Genomic DNA, 17,955 nt, shown 5'->3' on the forward strand with positions numbered 1-17,955 from the left:
TTTGACTTGTAAGCTGTAAAAGCTGCCAATTGTCTTTCAACAGATAATCATAAACAGATATGGAAAACAAGCATATTGGAGTTCTGTGGGAACAGACTATTGACTGTGAAATCAGTGCAATAACAGAAACATCTTCAGACTATGGAATGTACCGAGCCTTGAAGGCCCACAGTTGCCTAACGGACTAGTGATAAGAGGGGCTGGGAAACAACTGCCGACCATTATGCCATATAGTTAGGGACACGTATGCAGTGGGAGGGTTGCCAAATTTGGGAGTATAAAAGGTACTGTTTCAAAACATTCAGCATGGCAGTTGGGGCTATAGTTGATGGTGACCTGGTCAGTTGCCAGTTAAAGTTAGTCACACGTCTAATCATTGTTCAATTGACCTCTCATCTGGTGAATAGTAACGTATGTGGTTTTGCTTATAATCACCTGAGCTTAAAGTAAATGATTTTCGATGCTGGCTTGTGATAAGTACATGAATTGAGTACAGTTTGTATTCTGGTAAGTACTTGTAACCTCTTGTTGATTTATAAGTAAAAGAAGTTTCACAGATTCATTGGGTTTTGTGTTGTCTGTTCCATGAGTCTGAACTTTATAAACTGTCAGACAATCAGAACGTCTTACACTCCTCAGTATTGACTATCCCCCCTAATTTGATGTCATCTGCAAATTTAGAAATTGTATTTTTGATTCCATAGTCTAAATTGTTAATATAAATTGTGAACAACTTTAGTCCCAGCACTGATCCTTGTGGGCTCTCACTTTCCACCTTCTGCCACTCTGAATAGCTATCCTTTGCTGTCTTAAAGCCAGCTAGCTATCCATTCTGCTAATTGTCCCCTGACTACACATTCTCTGACCTTATTCATTAGACTATTATGTGGTACCTTATTGAAGGCCTTTTGGAAATCTAGATAAATTACACCTGCAGCATTACCCTTGTCGGCTCCCTCTGTTACCTCTTCAAAGAATTCAATGAGGTTGGTCAAGTAAGACTTTCCCTTTTGAAATCCATGCTGACTATTCATTATTATATTTTTCATTTCTAGATGTTTTTTCTATTATTTTTGCTTTAGTAGCGATTCCATTATTTTTCCTACCACTGATGTTAAGCTATTGTTCCCTGGACATGTTCTACCTCCCTTCTTAAATATAAGTATTATGTTAGCTATTCATCAGTCCTCTGGCGCTACACCTTTTTCTAATGAATTATTAAATATGTGTAGAAATGCCTCTGCTATCTCTTCCCTAGATTATTTTAAAATGCGCAGGTGTAATTCGTTCGGACCAGGGGTTTTATCCTCTTTTGAGTTTGATTAGTTTATTTAATATATCCCCTCTTTTTATTTTAAATGCGGTCATATCATTTCCAATCTCATCTTCCGATGTCATGCCCATCTGATCTGTTTCCCTGGTAAATACTGAATCAAAGAAATGATTTAATATTTCTGCCATTTCGCTATCACTGCCTGTGATTTTATCCTGTCCAACCCTTAATGGCCCTATTCCCATCCCAACTTTCCATTTTTTATCTATATGCCTGTAGAAAATTTTACTATTTTGTTTTATGTTCCTTGATAATTTAATTTCATAGTTGCTCTTTGCCTTCCTAATTGTTTTTTGACTTCTCTCCTAATCTCTTTGTATTCTCCTTTGTCATGCTCTCCCCTGCTGTCTATGTATTTAGTGTCTCTTTCCTTACCCTTACGCCGTTACTTATCCATGGTGTCTCATTAGTGTTTAGCTTGTTCTTGTTTTTTAGCAGAATATATTTTTCTTGGACTCTGTTAAACACCGTTTTAAATGTTTCCCATTGCTGTTCTACATCATTTTTTGCCAATATTGTTATCCATTTTATTTTCCCAAGTTCTATTCTCAGCCCCTCAAAATCGGCTTTTCTTCAATCTATTACCCTGGTCTTCGTCATTCGTATGTCCTTCTCAATTATTATCTTAAAGCATTTTATATTATGGTCACTATTGCCTACATGTTCCCCTACTTTTACTACGCTTATCTGCTCTGGTTCACTTCCTATTACTTGATCCAGTAGCGAATCCACCCTAGTTGGGCTTCTTATATATTGGGTTAGAAAGGAGTCCTGTACACATTGTAGGAGCTCCATTCCCTTATCCCCTTTACCTACCTCTTCTGGCCAATTAATTTTGGGATAGTTGAAATCCCCCATGATTATTATTCTATGTTTTTTTTAACTCATTTCCCTAATTTGTTTGCACATTTCTTCCACTACCTTCCTTCCACTATTAGGTGGTCTGTAATAAGTACAGCTACCCTACCTCTCCTTTTTTCCTCTCTATCTTTTCTAAATATGTTGTACCCTGCAATGTTTAATTCGCAGTCCTGATTTTTCTGTAGCCATGTCTCAGTAATCCCTATTATATCCAGTTCCCCTGTTTTATTATAGACACTATGTGCATTGCTTTACAGAGAGTTTAACATATTTTTAATAGCAGTTCCTCTCACTTTATTTTTAACCATCTTTTTACACTCCTGTTCTATAACTCTATTTATTCCCTGGTCATCTATATCCTCCCTTAATTTAGTCTTACCTATGCTCTCCTTTCCTGTTTAATTTATATTTAGGCTGGTTTCATTTCTTATAGATCCCTTGTTATGAATGCTTTGTGCATTCAGATAAAGAGCCTTTAATTTAAACTTTTTACCATTATTCCCTGATGCACTATTACCGTTAAGCTCACTGTCCATTCCTGTCACATTCTGCTTATCTTTATCCAAATTGCTACATTGCTCCATTGCCTTGACTTTTCTCTTTAGATTCTAAATTTCCCCTCACCTGACCACCTCATTTTAGTTTAAAGCCCTATATAGAACCCTAGTTATTTGTTTCACCAGGCCACTGATCCGAGCCTGGTTTAAGTGGAGCCCGTCCCAACAAAACAGCACCCTCTTTCCCCAGTACTGGTGCCAGTGCCCCATGAATCGAAACCCCTTCCTCCTACACTACTCTTTAAGCCACGCATTTAACTCTCTGATCTGCTTGTCCCTATGCCAATTTGCACGTGGTTCAGGTAACAATCCAAATATTATTACTGTTGAGGTTCTGCATTTTAATTTGGACCCTAGCTCCTCAAACTCTCTCAGCAGAACCTCATGTAACAGAGGAAAAGAAAACTGAAATGAATTTAAAATTTACCTTTGTTTGTGGAAACAGTAATGACAGACTTTTACGATGTCATAACAACACTGGTAAAATTATTCAACATGCTATTTCACTGCAATGAAATAGTAAAAATGTGATACAATGACTTTAAATATTAGCAAATTCTCTCATAGCGTTACAACTACGGCTCAAGTTTTCATAGAAGAAAAAGAGTAGGAGATTCAACTCTACTGCATCATTGTTGGCTATGGCAGCTCTATTGCTTTAATCCCAATTACAAACTCTTTCTCCATATCCCTCAATACCTGTAAGTATCTATCACTCTTTTCATCACCATCACCTACATCGATGGCCTTCTGGGACAATGAGGTAACTTTCACTTTGGGCACGGTCAGAAAACAGCCATCTGCCGATTGGTTATGGAAAGGAAAATCAGGTGGAGTATAGAACAGGTGGCCAATCTGAAACTGCCAGTATTCTGCCCTTCCGAAAGTGAAAATTAGCCCCAGTGAATGTTACAAATGTGAGAAGAATTTTTTTCTGGATTTACTTAATCAACTAACTTCAAAAATCTAAGATTGCATCCATTTGTTTTGGATTCACCAGTCATTCCCTATCTACCAATATCAATTCCCTTCATTATTTTTAACGTATCACTCAGTTCACTCCTTAATCTCCTCATCATTTAGGAGTATAACTCACATTTTCATAGTCTATGGTCAGGGCTTCATCCTATAATTTACCTCCTGTAAATCATTAAGAGCAGAATATCCTTCTTAAAGTGGGGTACCAAAAACTGAACACAACTTCCTTGCATCTCTTGTGATGACATCTAGCATAGTGTACTTTAAAAAAAAAAAAGATTGTACACCTCTGAGCTGGCTTTGAATGGTTTGTGTAGCAAACTCTAATACCCTTACACTTCCTCTCTTAGATTGTATTTCTTTCTGATATTCTTACCTCACACTTTTCTGCATTAAACTGCATCTACCATTGTTTCACCCATTCACTTAATCCACCATTGCCATTTTCTGTTTTCTTCACAATTCACCATACATCTTAACTTAGGATCATCTGTCATTTTATACACCCTCCACTATTCACAAATCTAGGTAATCTATTCCCAACCAGCTTCATAGCCATGCCACAAGGTCAATTCCGTGCACCTCAATTTTAGTTAGGAAAACCTTGTGCAGAATATTATCAAATGCTTTCTAAAATTCTGCATATTTGATATCCAAGACCCTCCTCTAAACACCCTTCAGTGACAATCAAAGTACTTAAAGGTTAGTTAGACATGGCTGACCTTTTACAAAATCATCCTGATTCTCCCTAATCAATTTATACTTTTCCGAATCACCAAGGCTTCTTCAACAGCACCTCCCAAACCGATGACCTCTACCACCTAGACGGACAAGGGCAGCAGGCACATGGGAACACCATCACCAAGTCACACACCATCCTGACTTGGAAATATATCGCCATTCCTTCATAGTCGCTGGTCAAAATCATGGAACTCCCTCCCTAACCGCACTGTGGGAGTACCTTCACCATAGGGACTACAGCGGTTCAAGAAGGCAGCTCACCACCACCTTCTCAAGGGCAGTTAGGGATGGGCAATAATGCTGGCCTTGTCAGCGATGCCCACATCCCATGAACGAATGAAAAAAAGTGCTCTGATAATGGAGTATTCTTGTTACTGACCTTAAGCTCACTAGATTAATTACTCGGTTTGTTCCTTTTCAGAAGAAGTGTCCCTTCAACATTCTAAAGGCCACATAAATGCTATCAGTAACTGTCTACCTAAATTTGCTGGTTAACACTGACCTTGCGGACTAACCAATTGGTCAGCATTGGTCAAGTGGCAACATCCAACCCTGTGATAAAGACATTGGTAAGCATTGGCCGGATGGTTACACTTCATTAATAAATTTAACATTTTAAGATCAGCATAAGAGAATATTAAAATCCAACATTTAATAATAACAATGCCGTTAAGACAGTCAAAGGTTGCACTCTTGCTCAGGATGGGGATATCAAATCACACTAAGGTGATGATCATTTTTTCTGCTGATTAGGCTCTGGTGGATCCATATTTCGAAAGTTTCTCTTTACAAGCACTCTCTTTTTATGCTCGGAGCCAATCTTGCTTTATGCCTTTTCAGTTTATGCTATTCTGTACTGTGCACTCAGACAAAGCTGATTCACTTCCTTCACCTCTACATATGTTGCCCTCATGCTCTTTTAGCTGATTTCATATTTCCCTCTCTAGTTTTATAGGAACATAAGAACAGGAATAAGCCATTTAGCCCCTTAAGCCTGTGCCTCCATTCAATGAGATCATGGCTGATCTATGACCTAACTCCATATACCTACCTTTGCCCCGTATCCCTTAATGCCTTTGGTTAACAAAAATAACCTTCCCTCCTTGCTGAATGTGTTAACTGACGCTGGGCTATGATCTCTTGGGTGGCAAGTGCCAGCCAGTCCCTTGCCCAAGTAGCCATCTTCATATGTCAGCCTAGACAGTGAATGTTGGCAGACTATTTGAAGGTCCCAACCTCAATTTGCTGAGTTAGCTGATCACGACTGGGTTGATAGTAGGGTTGCTACAATTAGCTTTAGTGCCCTTGGCTAGAGAGAGGAAATCAGCCAGGGTTCCTGCTCTTACTCTGGAAAGTTCATATACGTGTACATTGGGTGAGGAGGGGATTGGTCTTGACCTGCATTGCTCCATATAATGGAATAACCTGGCACATTCACTGTCTAGACTCACACATGAAGGCTGCCAGAGGTCAGTGTTGGGAGCATTGCTTTTCTCAATATATGTCAAAGATCTGGACTTGGGTATAGGGGGCACAATACCAACATTTTCAGATGACCAAAAATAGGGAGCATGGTTAACTGTGAAGAGAAATTGTGGCTCACCTAAGATTGAATTTCAGTCAACCAGTCATGGCAGCACAGAGGCAATGGAGGGGTCGAGAGAGGTGGTGGAGAGGTAGAGCTGGGTGTCATCAACATAAATGTGGAAGCTGATGCCCATGTCTGCAGATGATGTCGCAAAGGGGCAGCATGTAAATAAGGAAGAAGAGGGGCCCAAGGATAGACTCCAGGGGTAACAGTGTAGGGGTGGGAAGAGAAGTCATTGCTGGAAATCATCTCGCTACAATTGGATATGTATGATTGGAACAAGGCAAGGACAGTCCCACTGAACTTGACAATGGAGGAGCGCCATTGGAGGAGGATGGTGTGGTCGATCATGCCAGAGGCTGCAAAGAGGTTGCGGCGGACAAGGAGGGATAATGCACAACAGTCACAGAGAGAATGCTGTTCATGACTTTGGTTAGGGCCGTTTCAGTGCTGTGGGAGGAACGGAAATTTAATTGCAGAAATTCTAATAGGGAGTTATGGGAAAGATGGCCACAAATTTGAGAGGTGACAACATGTTTAAGGACTTTGGAGAGCAAAGGAAGATTGGAGTTGGGGTGCTAGTTTTCAAGGGCAAAGGGGTCAAGGGTGGATTTTTGAGAAGGTGTGTGAAGGTGGATTTGAAAGAGGGGGACAGTACCTGAGAAGTAGGAACCATTTATAACTTACAGCTAGCATGGGGGCCAGGAAGCTAAGTTGGGTGGCCAACAGTTTAGTGGGAATGGGGTCAAGGAAACAGGAACTGGGCCACATGGACAAGATGAGCTCAGAGAGGGCATGGGGGAGATGGGAAAGAAACTAAGAATGATGTGGTTCTTGGCTAGGGTAAGGGGGAACTGAGGGAGGAAGCAGTAGTGGTAGCGGAATAGATAGTCCCTAGCTTGGTGGCAAAGAAGTCCATGGGCTTGTTGGAGGTGAGGGTGGATAAGACAGTAGAGAGGGTTTTAAGAAGATGGTTGGTATCTATTGCATTGTTGTTGTTTTTCCTTCCAAGTTGTTCATTCTAATTTCCTATCTTTGAGTGCCAGCAGTTATCTGCTGCCTTGGCTAAGTAACAATTCTTCACTAGTAAAACCGAATAGTGAATGCCCGTGGGCTCTTCAACAATCGGTTTCATGAATTCCAAACTCAATTTTATCTTCTCTCAACATTTACATGCAGATTACGAGTAAGGATTTCTAACCAACAATCAGAAATGGGAAATCCTGGAAGATTTTTGTCTTCCCTAGGTTCAGCGGTGCTGAAGTCAATTCTGGTGTCCCCAGTCCCACTCCACAGTATTTAACTAACTTAACACAATGAAACCCTGAACTGTCCTGCTTTGAATGGCCCAGTGCCTCATCACACAATTGGTTTAGAGCCATTGGAAGAATGACCTCCCGCAGAGCTTGTCATAAGTGGCTCACCTTCTTGCATTGCACACAGTGCATGGCAAATTGCTTTTCATAACAAGGCACACAGTAGTTCTCATTGTCCTTGGGGATGAAACTCTTTGTGCCCATTGGCTGTTGGCAGCGGTGACAGATGAAACAAGTCTCATGCCAGCTGTTGCCCTTGTACTCCATCTTGCGAGTGCCTACATTTTAGTAAGAGATGCAAAGGAAAGTTAAAATCCAGATGCTACCTCTTCTATTCCTACCAAATCATTAAAAAAAAGTAAAGAATATGCAATAGTTCCTCCTGTAGCAGCCCGGTGGAGCGTGTTATACAAGGCATTATTATTCGATCTTGTCAGCTGAAGCTGAAACGAGCTAATGACCTGCAACACAATACAATTAAAACATGTCTACTAAATTACATTTTCTCAGAATATAAGTGTCAGCTAAAGACATTAAACCATGAAAAAATAATTCTCCTCCTGCCATCTGTTTGCAAGATATCAAAGTTTACCGAGCAAAGATCAACTTTAACAACACTTGTTTTGTGCAGTCATGTTGCTGACCTCAGCTCATTGTTCCTGGTTCACTGACAGTCACAAAGCCAGAACACTGGGGAAAGCACTGTCTATCAGTGCATTTCTCAAATTAGTCTCTGTTGCACACATCTTCTTCCAAAAAAGTGACATTTGGTGCACAGCTTTTCTCAGCAGTGGCTTTCTTCAGCTGTTACCTGCACATGTGTGTGTGTTTGTATATGTGTGGCTGGGGGAGGGGGGATGAGGTTACTTGTGGAATGGCAACTTTGAGTTTATGGCATTGAGCATTCCTGTAAAGCACAGATTATTATTTTTTTTTTTAATGAGAAATCTCAGTCCCAGTGATCTCTCCATTACAGCAATGAGACTAAAATCTTCAACCTCCTCTGTGATCATTCATCACAGCATAACAATCATTTTTGACAGCTAACAGTCAGGCCAAATGGTCATCACCTTTGTAGAATAGTTGGATATAGCATGCAGGATGCAATGGTTGCGGCAGATGGTCATCACCTATCTGAGGTGGTTGAAGATGCATTTAACAATCATATTAAACAGTTAAAATGAAATGTGTGCTATGTAAATGACACTTTACTGTCGCAGCCCATTTGATGCCAGTTGAAAGGATGATCACCATATATTAAGTTTAATAGTAGCTCCGAGTATTCAGCTTAGCAATATTCAGTTTAGCAATAATGGCACAATATTATTATTCTTCTTAGGCAGTCCCTCGGAACCGAGGATGACTTGCTTCCACATTAAAAATGTTGCCATATATGTGTCTTGACAAAGGCAGAATTAGTCAACACTGATACAGTGAATTACATCAGACAACAGTAAAGACTGATAAGCTAGAGAATGAATGAAAACATTTTCTACCAGTGTCTGAAGAAGAAAGAACTTTCATTTATATAGTGCTTTTCACAACATCACAAAACCAATGATGACTTTTTGACGTGCAGTCAATGTTGTGACGCAGCAATGATATAATCTGTTTTTGGTGGTGTTGGTTGAGAGATAAACATTGGTCAGGGCACCAGGAGAATTGCCCCGCTCCTCTTTGAATAGCGCCGTGAGATCTTTCACATCCACTTGAGAGGGCAGACAGGGCAGCAGTTTAACATCTCATCCCAAGGTGGCAGTACCTCTGACAGTGCAGCACTCCCTTAGTACTGTCAGCCTAGATTATGTGTTTGGGTCTGTGGAAGTAGGTGCTTGAACCCATGATCTTCTGATTTGGAGGCAAGAGTACTATCACTGAGCCAAGGGTGACACTTGAAACAGTGAGTCATCTTGATGGTACAGTGGCTACAGTTTTGTGAGTAGAACATTAACCAATTACCCATATAGTACATAGGAACGTGTAATATAAAGCTTAGTAATAATTACATCCTGAGGATATTGCTATAGACTTTAAGTTACTTCTGCTACCCTGCTGACACTGGTGCAGACAATACTGAAAACTATTTTTTCATGACAGTCCTTCAGCCAAATATGTGTGTGGTGTTTTTAGCGCAACAGTTTACAGAGAAAGAAAACCCCATTGATTTCTGTTGTCATTCTTCAATATCGGGAGCTTCTTGGTCTCTTTTGTGGCCTTTGAGGTTTGTGCAAATCAGTATGGAGTCACAAGGAAACCACTGTATACAGAACTGTCAGTTTTTTTCTTATATAGGGCAGCCCACCTAGCAACACAGCTTCTAACTCTTAAATTCATTGGTCCCATAAATTGGGATCAAGCTCATTGCTGGCCTCCAGCGCTGACCCTGCCAAAGTGTGTGGGGTCAGTTGGAGGGCAGCTAAATTGCATGGGGCAGGTGGGCGGGTGCAAGTGCCACTATGGGCGCATCTTCAGTGCCCACCTGCTTTATGTAGCTGAAAAATCCAATGCCTATCAGCATGGACCATCCCCCATCCCCACTGGAGGCTCGTACACCTTATCTCACTCGGCATACCAGCCTCCAGCACTGTGTCGGGTCCCAACTGAACCAGACAAGTGATGACTCCTGGAGTACGGAGTTCCTGATGTCATTTGCCTAGTAAAGAGTGAGAGGAAGTTCCACCTCTTATGAGGCATGTCAGCATGGAAATGGCAGAACCCCACCACAACTCTGTCCCTGTTAGTTGTGGCGAGCTACAGTGAGAGATTAGCGGAAAGCCCACAGATATTTGGGGTCATTATATGTTTAGATAACTGTAGTTGCATCATTAACCACACCAGGGGACTTGAATCCACAACCACAGAGATTTACATATAGCAGAGATTGAAGCACTTACTGAATTTTACTCATATCATGGAGCAGCTCAGGAACTCATATTACAATAAGAAATCTGTTGTGTATGTACCTTTAAGAGAATAACTGGTCTCAGACTGCAGTACCGGCAGTGACCACCCCTGTATAAAAGGCGCTAGTGAGCCTCTGTTGTTTTCAGTTTCACTATTGACTTCCATCAGTAAAGACATGTTTTGTTCAACTCCTGCTGTCCGTGTCTCAATCATTCACGGACGTAATACTGGTGACGAGCAGATACGAACCTACCTACAGTCTGCACCACCTCCTGGGATCCATTCCTACAGCGAAGTGAGCAGAGGTCGAGGCCAGAAAGAAAAGAAAGTAAGAGGCAGTAGAAACGGGCGTCGACCGTGGGCATCCGCCCCTGTGTTTGCGGAGTTGAAGATTGCTGGAGAAGCTGTCGGAAGCGGGGCCTGGTTCCTGTCGACGGTGCTTCAGCTAATCGGGCTGGTGGCAGGTAGTGCACTGATCCTTCCTGGGCTGCGGCGGTCGCGAACTCGAGCGGGTGGTTTGCAACGGGGCCGAGCAGCGTTGTCGGGAAGAAGAGAGAGAGAGGGTGGAGCACACAGGGCGCGGCCGGTGCTACGAAGCCGGGCTGCGTATAGACCCGTGAAGAGGGAGGCAAGAGTCCCACAGGGTTGTTCCACGACGGGAAAATAATAAAAAGAAGAAATATTAAACGCGCAAGAAACCGCGAGGAGCTGCAGGTTGCAATGAGAACCACGGAAAGCAGCGCTAACAACAGCGGGGAAGGCGGCAAAGCGCGGGAGGCGCCATCTTAATCAGCGGGGAAGAAGGCAAAGCGCGGGAGGCGCCATTTTAGATTTGCAAGATGCCGAAGACTGGCTGTATCACTGCTTTTGATAATACAATAAAGGACTGGACCACGTATGTGGAAAGAGTCGAGGTATATTTCGAGGCAAACGAAATAGCGGAGGGGAAAAAGGCATCGATATTGCTAAACTTAATGGGCGCTAGAACGTATGGCCTATTGCGGGACCTGATTACTCCAGCCAAACCGAAGGCGAAGAGTTTTAACGAAATTGTTGCTGTCCTACAGGAACACCTAAACCCTGCACCGCTGTTGATAGCAGAAAGATTTAAATTCCACAGGAGAACTCAGCATAAAGTTAAGAGCAATGCTGAGTACCTTACGGAACTACGCAAGCTATCAAAGCACTGCCAGTTCGGAGCAGGACTGGCAGATACTCTACGGGACAAATTTGTCTGTGGACTCCTGAGTGAAGGAACACAGAAGAAGTTACTCTCAGAGAAAGAGCTGACGCTAGATAAGGCTTTCAGCGTGGCAGTATCGTATGAAGCAGCAGCCAGGGGAGCTGCAAAAATTCAACAAAAACCACAGGAATATGGCACCCACGAAATGACACGGGGATTTGCAAAATGTTACCGCTGCGGCAGAACTAACCATGACCAGAAGGACTGCTGGTCCAAAGACAAAATATGCAGGCAATGCGGGAAGATGGGACACATTGCACGAGTTTGCAGGTCTGGGAAGAAGACCAGCGACAACAAAAAGGCTACTAAGGAACCGTACAAGAAAGTACAAAAGATGACGGACAGTAGTTCCGAAGACCAGATGAGCGATAGTGAATCCGGGAACAGGAGACTAAGCTGTCTCAAACTTCACAATGTAATCGCAAAAGAGGATCACCGAACCATTTGGGTCACCCTCACGATAGCAGGGTCCCAAGTTAAAAATGGAATTGGATACAGGATCAGCGCTAACCGTCATGAATCAACGAGACTACGAGCGGCTATTTTCACACATACCCTTGAGAGAGACATCCATCGTCTTGACGACGTATACGGGGCAAAAAGTATACCCCAGAGGAAAAATAAGGGTGCCTGTCGAATACAACGGCAAGAAAATACGGAAATTGTATCTCTACATACTGCCAAATGGTGGACCACCGTTATTGGGACGGGAATGGATCAGGAAGATAAACTTAGATTGGCACTCCATTCATGCAATGACGGTGGACGGTAAAAAAGATGAAGACGTCACTACTGGACGATTGTCAACAATCTTAGCTAACGCCAAAGAGGTATTTCAACAAGAACTGGGCACGCTTAAAGGCGTAACCGCCTCGATAAAAATAGAAAAGAATGCAGTTCCCAAGTTTTTCAAAGCAAGACCATATGCAATTCGCCCAGCCGTCGAGGCAGAGCTGGAGAATCTGGAGAAGGCAGGCGTGTTGTCTAAGGTCGACTGGAGCGAGTGGGCGACACCCATCGTTCCTGTCATGAAGAAAATGTTAAGCAATAAGTCCGGGGAGCCAAGGAAGATTCGCATCTGTGGGGATTTCAAGGTGACGGTGAACCCAGTCCTTCACACAGTACAATATCCTCTTCCAAGGATAGAAGACATCTTCGCCTCACTGTCTGGAGGGAAGCGTTTTACAAAAATTGACCTAGCACAAGCATATTTGCAGATGGAGGTTGAAGAGTCCTCTAGGAAGTACCTCACGATAAACACTCACAAAGGTCTTTACCAGTATCATCGATTGGTATTCGGAGTAGCATCGGCTCCGGCGATATGGCAAAGAGCGATGGAACAAGTCCTGCAAGGGATTCCGGGGACTCAGTGTTACTTGGACGACATCCTTGTGACAGGTGAAGATGACAGTGAACACCTTAACAACCTAGAACAGGTGCTCACTAGACTACGGGAACATGGGCTGCGAGCCAACCGCCCCAAGTGCGAATTTTTTAAGAAACAGATATCATATTGTGGCCACGTGATTGATGAAGAGGGGTTACATAAGTCCCCTGACAAAATTGAAGCGGTTGTTAAGGCCCCAGCGCCTGAAAATGTGTCGCAACTGAGGTCATTCCTCGGATTGGTGAATTACTACCATAAGTTTTTGCCGAATTTGTCGACAATTCTGCACCCACTGAACGCCCTGCTACGAACGGGGGTAGCATGGAAATGGAGCGATGATTGTAAGCGGGCCTTTCAGAAGAGTAAGGACTTAATCGCTTCAAGGGAAGTATTGGCTCACTACAACCCAGCACTGCCGATCAGACTGGCGTGTGATGCGTCTCCCTACTGCATTGGGGCGGTACTGTCACATAAATTCCTTGATGGTTTAGAGAGGCCGATAGCTTTTGCGTCACGCTCGTTAACTTCTGCCGAGCGTAACTACGCCCAGATTGACAGAGAGGCCCTCAGCCTAGTGTGGGGGGTGAAGAAGTTCAATCACTACCTGCACGGTCAAAAATTTACTCTACTAACCGATCATCAACCTCTTGTCTCCATTTTCAACCCTCAGAAGGGCGTACCGATAATGACAGCACAACGGCTGCAGAGGTGGTCCTTTTTCCTAGGGGTACACCAATATGACATCGAGTACAAAGGAACTAAACAGCATGGAAATGCTGATGGATTGTCACGCCTACCGTTGCCGACGGTGGAAGAAGAAGACCTTGCAGTGGATCCAATGGAGTTATTCCACTCGACCACAGTCGAATGTCTCCCTGTGACGAATGTAAACATAGAAAAGGAAACACGGAATGACCCGACACTATCACGGGTCTATGATTTAACGGTGAAGGGATGGCCAGCACATGGCGAACCACTGCTGCCAGCATTCTCGCCGAGAAGAGAACAGCTGTCAGTGTGCAGAGGAACCTTGATGTGTGGATCCAGAGTAGTAATTCCACCTAAGTTGACGGGTAGAGTGCTCAATGAGCTTCATGAGGGTCATCTGGGTGGGGTAAAAATGAAGAACTTAGCCAGAGCATTTGTGTGGTGGCCGGGAATCGATAGAGAAATCGAAGAGGTGACCAAGAGCTGTGCAGGATGCCAGAAGGTCCAAAACGCCCCACCACAAGCTCCTCTGCATCCATGGGAGTGGCCCTCATCTCCATGGCAAAGGGTGCACATTGATTTTGCTGGTCCCTTCATGGACTCGATGTTTTTAATTGCGGTGGATGCACATTCAAAGTGGCCAGAGGTAATAAAAATGTCCTCAACCACCACGGAAAAAACTATCACAGTTTTACGAACCATATTCGCCAGGAATGGGCTGCCTGAACAGATTTGCTCTGACAATGGACCACAGTTTGTGTCTGAAGAGTTCCGGAGGTTCTTAAAGAACAATGGTGTTAAGCATTACACATCTGCCCCATATCATCCAGCCACTAATGGATTGGCCGAGAGGTTTGTCCAAACATTCAAGAAGGCTATCAAGGCAATGTGTAATGAAGATATACCCCTACAACACAAGGTGGACAACTTCTTGTTTGCCTACCGGAATGCGACACATGCGGTTACCAACCAAACTCCAGCCATGATGTTCTTCAATCGAAGACTACGATGCCGCTTGGATTTGGTTAAGCCAAACGTCCGAAGAGATGTGGAGAACAGGCAGTTTCAGAATATGAATGAAAGGCCGACCAGGAGTTTTAAGATAGGTCAACCAGTTTTGGCCCGGGACTACCGCACTGAGAAATGGCAGCCAGGAATGATTTGTACACGACAAAGACCTCTCATGTATACCGTGGACATTGGGGAGAGCATTGTAAGATGCCATGCTGACCAGATTCTAGAGTCACTGGAAAACATCAACTCCACACCACGATCTGATACACCTGGTAATGAAATCGACGTTCCAATTGCAGCTACCGCAGAACCGGTAATATTGGAAGATGAACCAAACAATGACATTGATCCCGACTCAACATTACCAGAAGAACCTGATACCCCAAAGAGGCGTTATCCAGACAGAATCAGGAAGCCTCCTCAAAGACTGAACTTATAATTGCTTAAACTTAACCAATGTATCTAGCAACCGTAATTGTGATTGTAATTAGTTATCATTTAGTTGTTAAATGAATGTTATGTACTGTTTATCTAAAAGGGGAGGAATTGTTGTGTATGTACCTTTAAGAGAATAACTGGTCTCCGACTGCAGTACTGGCAGTGACCACCCCTGTATAAAAGGCGCTAGTGAGCCTCTGTTGTTTTCAGTTTCACTATTGACTTCCATCAGTAAAGACTTGTTTTGTTCAACTCCTGCTGTCCGTGTCTCAATCATTCACGGACGTAATAAAATCAGCCAAATTCACCCACTTGAGTTTCTTTGAAAAAACATATTCACCAAAGCAAAAGCAAATGCATCATATTTTCTTAGGTAATTGGAAGAAGGATAGCAAGCTACAGATAATTAGAAGATAAATTTTAACAATGTTCAATTTGCTGCCACTTCCACAATGCTTCAAAAATAATATAGATAATCATAATTTAGCATTACACTTTTAACTCCATTGTCCTCAGACTGAGAATACCAGTTTCTAGTTAAGTGACTTTTATTTATGTCTCTTTTAGGTACAATAGTGTTAGATGCCTCGGCATGTTGTGCTAATGTTAGTTGAAGGCTCTAATTGGTGTTAATAGGGTTGGAAGTGAGGTTAAATTTTGGTTCTAAGTTTGAATGAAATCACAAAATCTCAGCCTATTCCCTCTCCCTTTACTTGGAAACAGTTGTTACTTACATAATTCTTAACAATCTTCAATAGCAGCCATATTTCATGGTTGCCATCGATGGCCCAGCATGGTAATTGTTAGACTCTGAACCAACCAACTGTCAAACTTAAACAAAAACAGAAAATGCTAGAAACGCTCAGCAGGTCAGTCAGCATCAGTGGAGAGAACAAATCAGTTAACGTTTTAGGTGTGGACCCTTCATCAGAACTGATCCACGGATGCTGACTGATCATCTAAATGTTTCTGTTTTCGTTTCAAATTTCCAAAGGCTGATTTTCACTTTCAGTGATGGTGGAAAATGTGCAGTAGCAGATCGGCCGACTGTTAAACAACCCACCCAATTTTCCTTTCCATTGAAGTCAGTATTACCCATGGCCAATCCTGTTTTCCGTCACAACTGAAAGTTAAAATCAGCCATCCAGTATCAGCCAACTGTCACCCTCGCCTCCACCAATAAGATGGGCTTGTCCAGTTCTTGGCCTTACCACTAGGTGGCGCACCCTATGGCAAGGGAATGTCTCAAGGAGAAGGGAAAAAACTATCAGGATCTGTTCTGTCGAGCTCTGTAGAAACCACGAGCAGCACTGGTGGTGGCCCAGGCATTAGTCTACAGCTCAGACCTTCCCAACTGAAGGTAGGACTGTGGTGTGATGCAGCAATGAGGAAAGCAAAGTGAAAGAACATTTTTACTGTACCTACTGGAATGAAGAATCAATCTTCTAACAGAAAATGGGCCAAAAATTGCAGTCAGAGGAGTACCTCCAGAGTACGCCTCCGACCCGCGAAAGTATTACACACCTACCTGCTGACGGCGAGGCTGCGAAAACTTGCGGTCTGAGGCTGCGAGGCGGAGGGCAGCGTAATGGCCCACAGATCCCAGGGACGCAGGTGGTGCGGAAGCATACCTGGGACCACATGGGTCTGGTCCTCCAAACACAAAGCAGAATTCGATTTGAGTAATTTCTGAAGGAAATCCCATAATGAGATGTAATGGAATCCCGAAATCAGATCTAATTACAATTTACAGAATTGAAATTAAATTCGTAAGTAGCTTCATTCCACCAATCTCACCAAAAATGTAATTTTTTGATAATTTTAGACATCATCAAAACTCTAATCCAGAAACTCATTTGATTCAGTGTATGTGTGTAATTTACAATATGAAAATGTTTTAATCACGCCTGCTTGCATCAACCGTAACATTTCTGTGTACAATTGCTGGCCAGTCGGTGGAACTCTGTGCCAGTAATTGGTTTTTCGTGGCCCGCGCAGATGGCCTGTCAACGCGTACATTGACGGACCGCAAGTTCTGGATTTCACGCATGCGCAAGTGCATGTGGAAATCCCGAACTTGCGGTGGATTTCAAAGGAGGTATGACGGTGTACTCTGAGAGTACGCTGCCATACCAACCCCAAAATCCGGACCATCGAATCAGATTGACTCTTTATGATTCAAGGGTTAATATATGTAAATTTTGTTCTAACCTGGAATTATTGTCTTCTTGCAGTCCTGACACTTGGAGGAGTACTCATTTGAATAACAGTCTGTACAGAGCAATTGGTCGTCCTTGGCAGCGAAAGGCTTATCCACCAGTGATTGTTTGCACTGGAAGCAATGGAAGCAGGCTTCATGCCAGTGGCGGTCCTTATAGGACAAGTCCTGTCAGAATCAAAAGTTACAATAAAAATGCAAAGCTGAAGCATCTCAAATTGCAGATTAAATATCACCCAGTTTATATTCGAGTTGATGTTCCTTGCTGCTTCCATTGGGGTAGGAGAGTACTTGATGTGTTCTGTAGATAACACAGATGTTTCTGGTTTACATTTTTGTTTGACGATTAAAAGCATGAGCTGTACAAAAATGATCTTGCACATATGCACAGGAAGTGCTGCACTAATAACTTAAAAATGTAGAAGTACAATAACTCCAGTGGAGACTTATCTCTGTGGAAAATGTGAGCAGAAGCTACCAACTTCATTATAAAGCACGATCAATCTACTGAAAAGTTAGGCTAGAAAGTAATTTTTTTTTAAGGCTGGTCCCTTTTATTGCAATTGTTTGCAGTTACAGCACAGGCTTAGTACATGTAGTTCAGTCTACATAATACAGAGATGGAGTGATAGGTAGTGAGCATTAAAAGTGGATGGCCCAGGAGACTGC

General features: G+C 42.9%; 1 protein-coding gene across 8 annotated transcripts in view; it reads right to left on the reverse strand.

The window, feature by feature from the left end:
* Positions 1-17,955, reverse strand: part of LOC147111775 (four and a half LIM domains protein 2) — a 69,694-nt gene that overhangs the window by 12,901 nt on the left and 38,838 nt on the right. For 7 of the 8 annotated variants that reach the window (XM_085998987.1, XM_085998986.1, XM_085998985.1 and 4 more), the window contains 2 exons: positions 17,280-17,454; positions 7,483-7,652 (listed from right to left, as the gene is read on the reverse strand). In XM_085998987.1, coding sequence (XP_085855113.1) covers positions 7,483-7,652; positions 17,280-17,454 — 345 coding nt within the window. Of the gene's footprint in view, positions 1-7,482; positions 7,653-15,191; positions 15,320-17,279; positions 17,455-17,955 lie in introns of those variants that run through there. The other variant, XM_085998989.1, reaches the window with a different exon arrangement.

The sequence above is a fragment of the Somniosus microcephalus genome, chromosome 10, assembly GCF_052327205.1.
Source record: "Somniosus microcephalus isolate GS21.2 chromosome 10, FLI_Smic_1.0, whole genome shotgun sequence".
Lineage (NCBI taxonomy): Eukaryota > Metazoa > Chordata > Chondrichthyes > Squaliformes > Somniosidae > Somniosus > Somniosus microcephalus.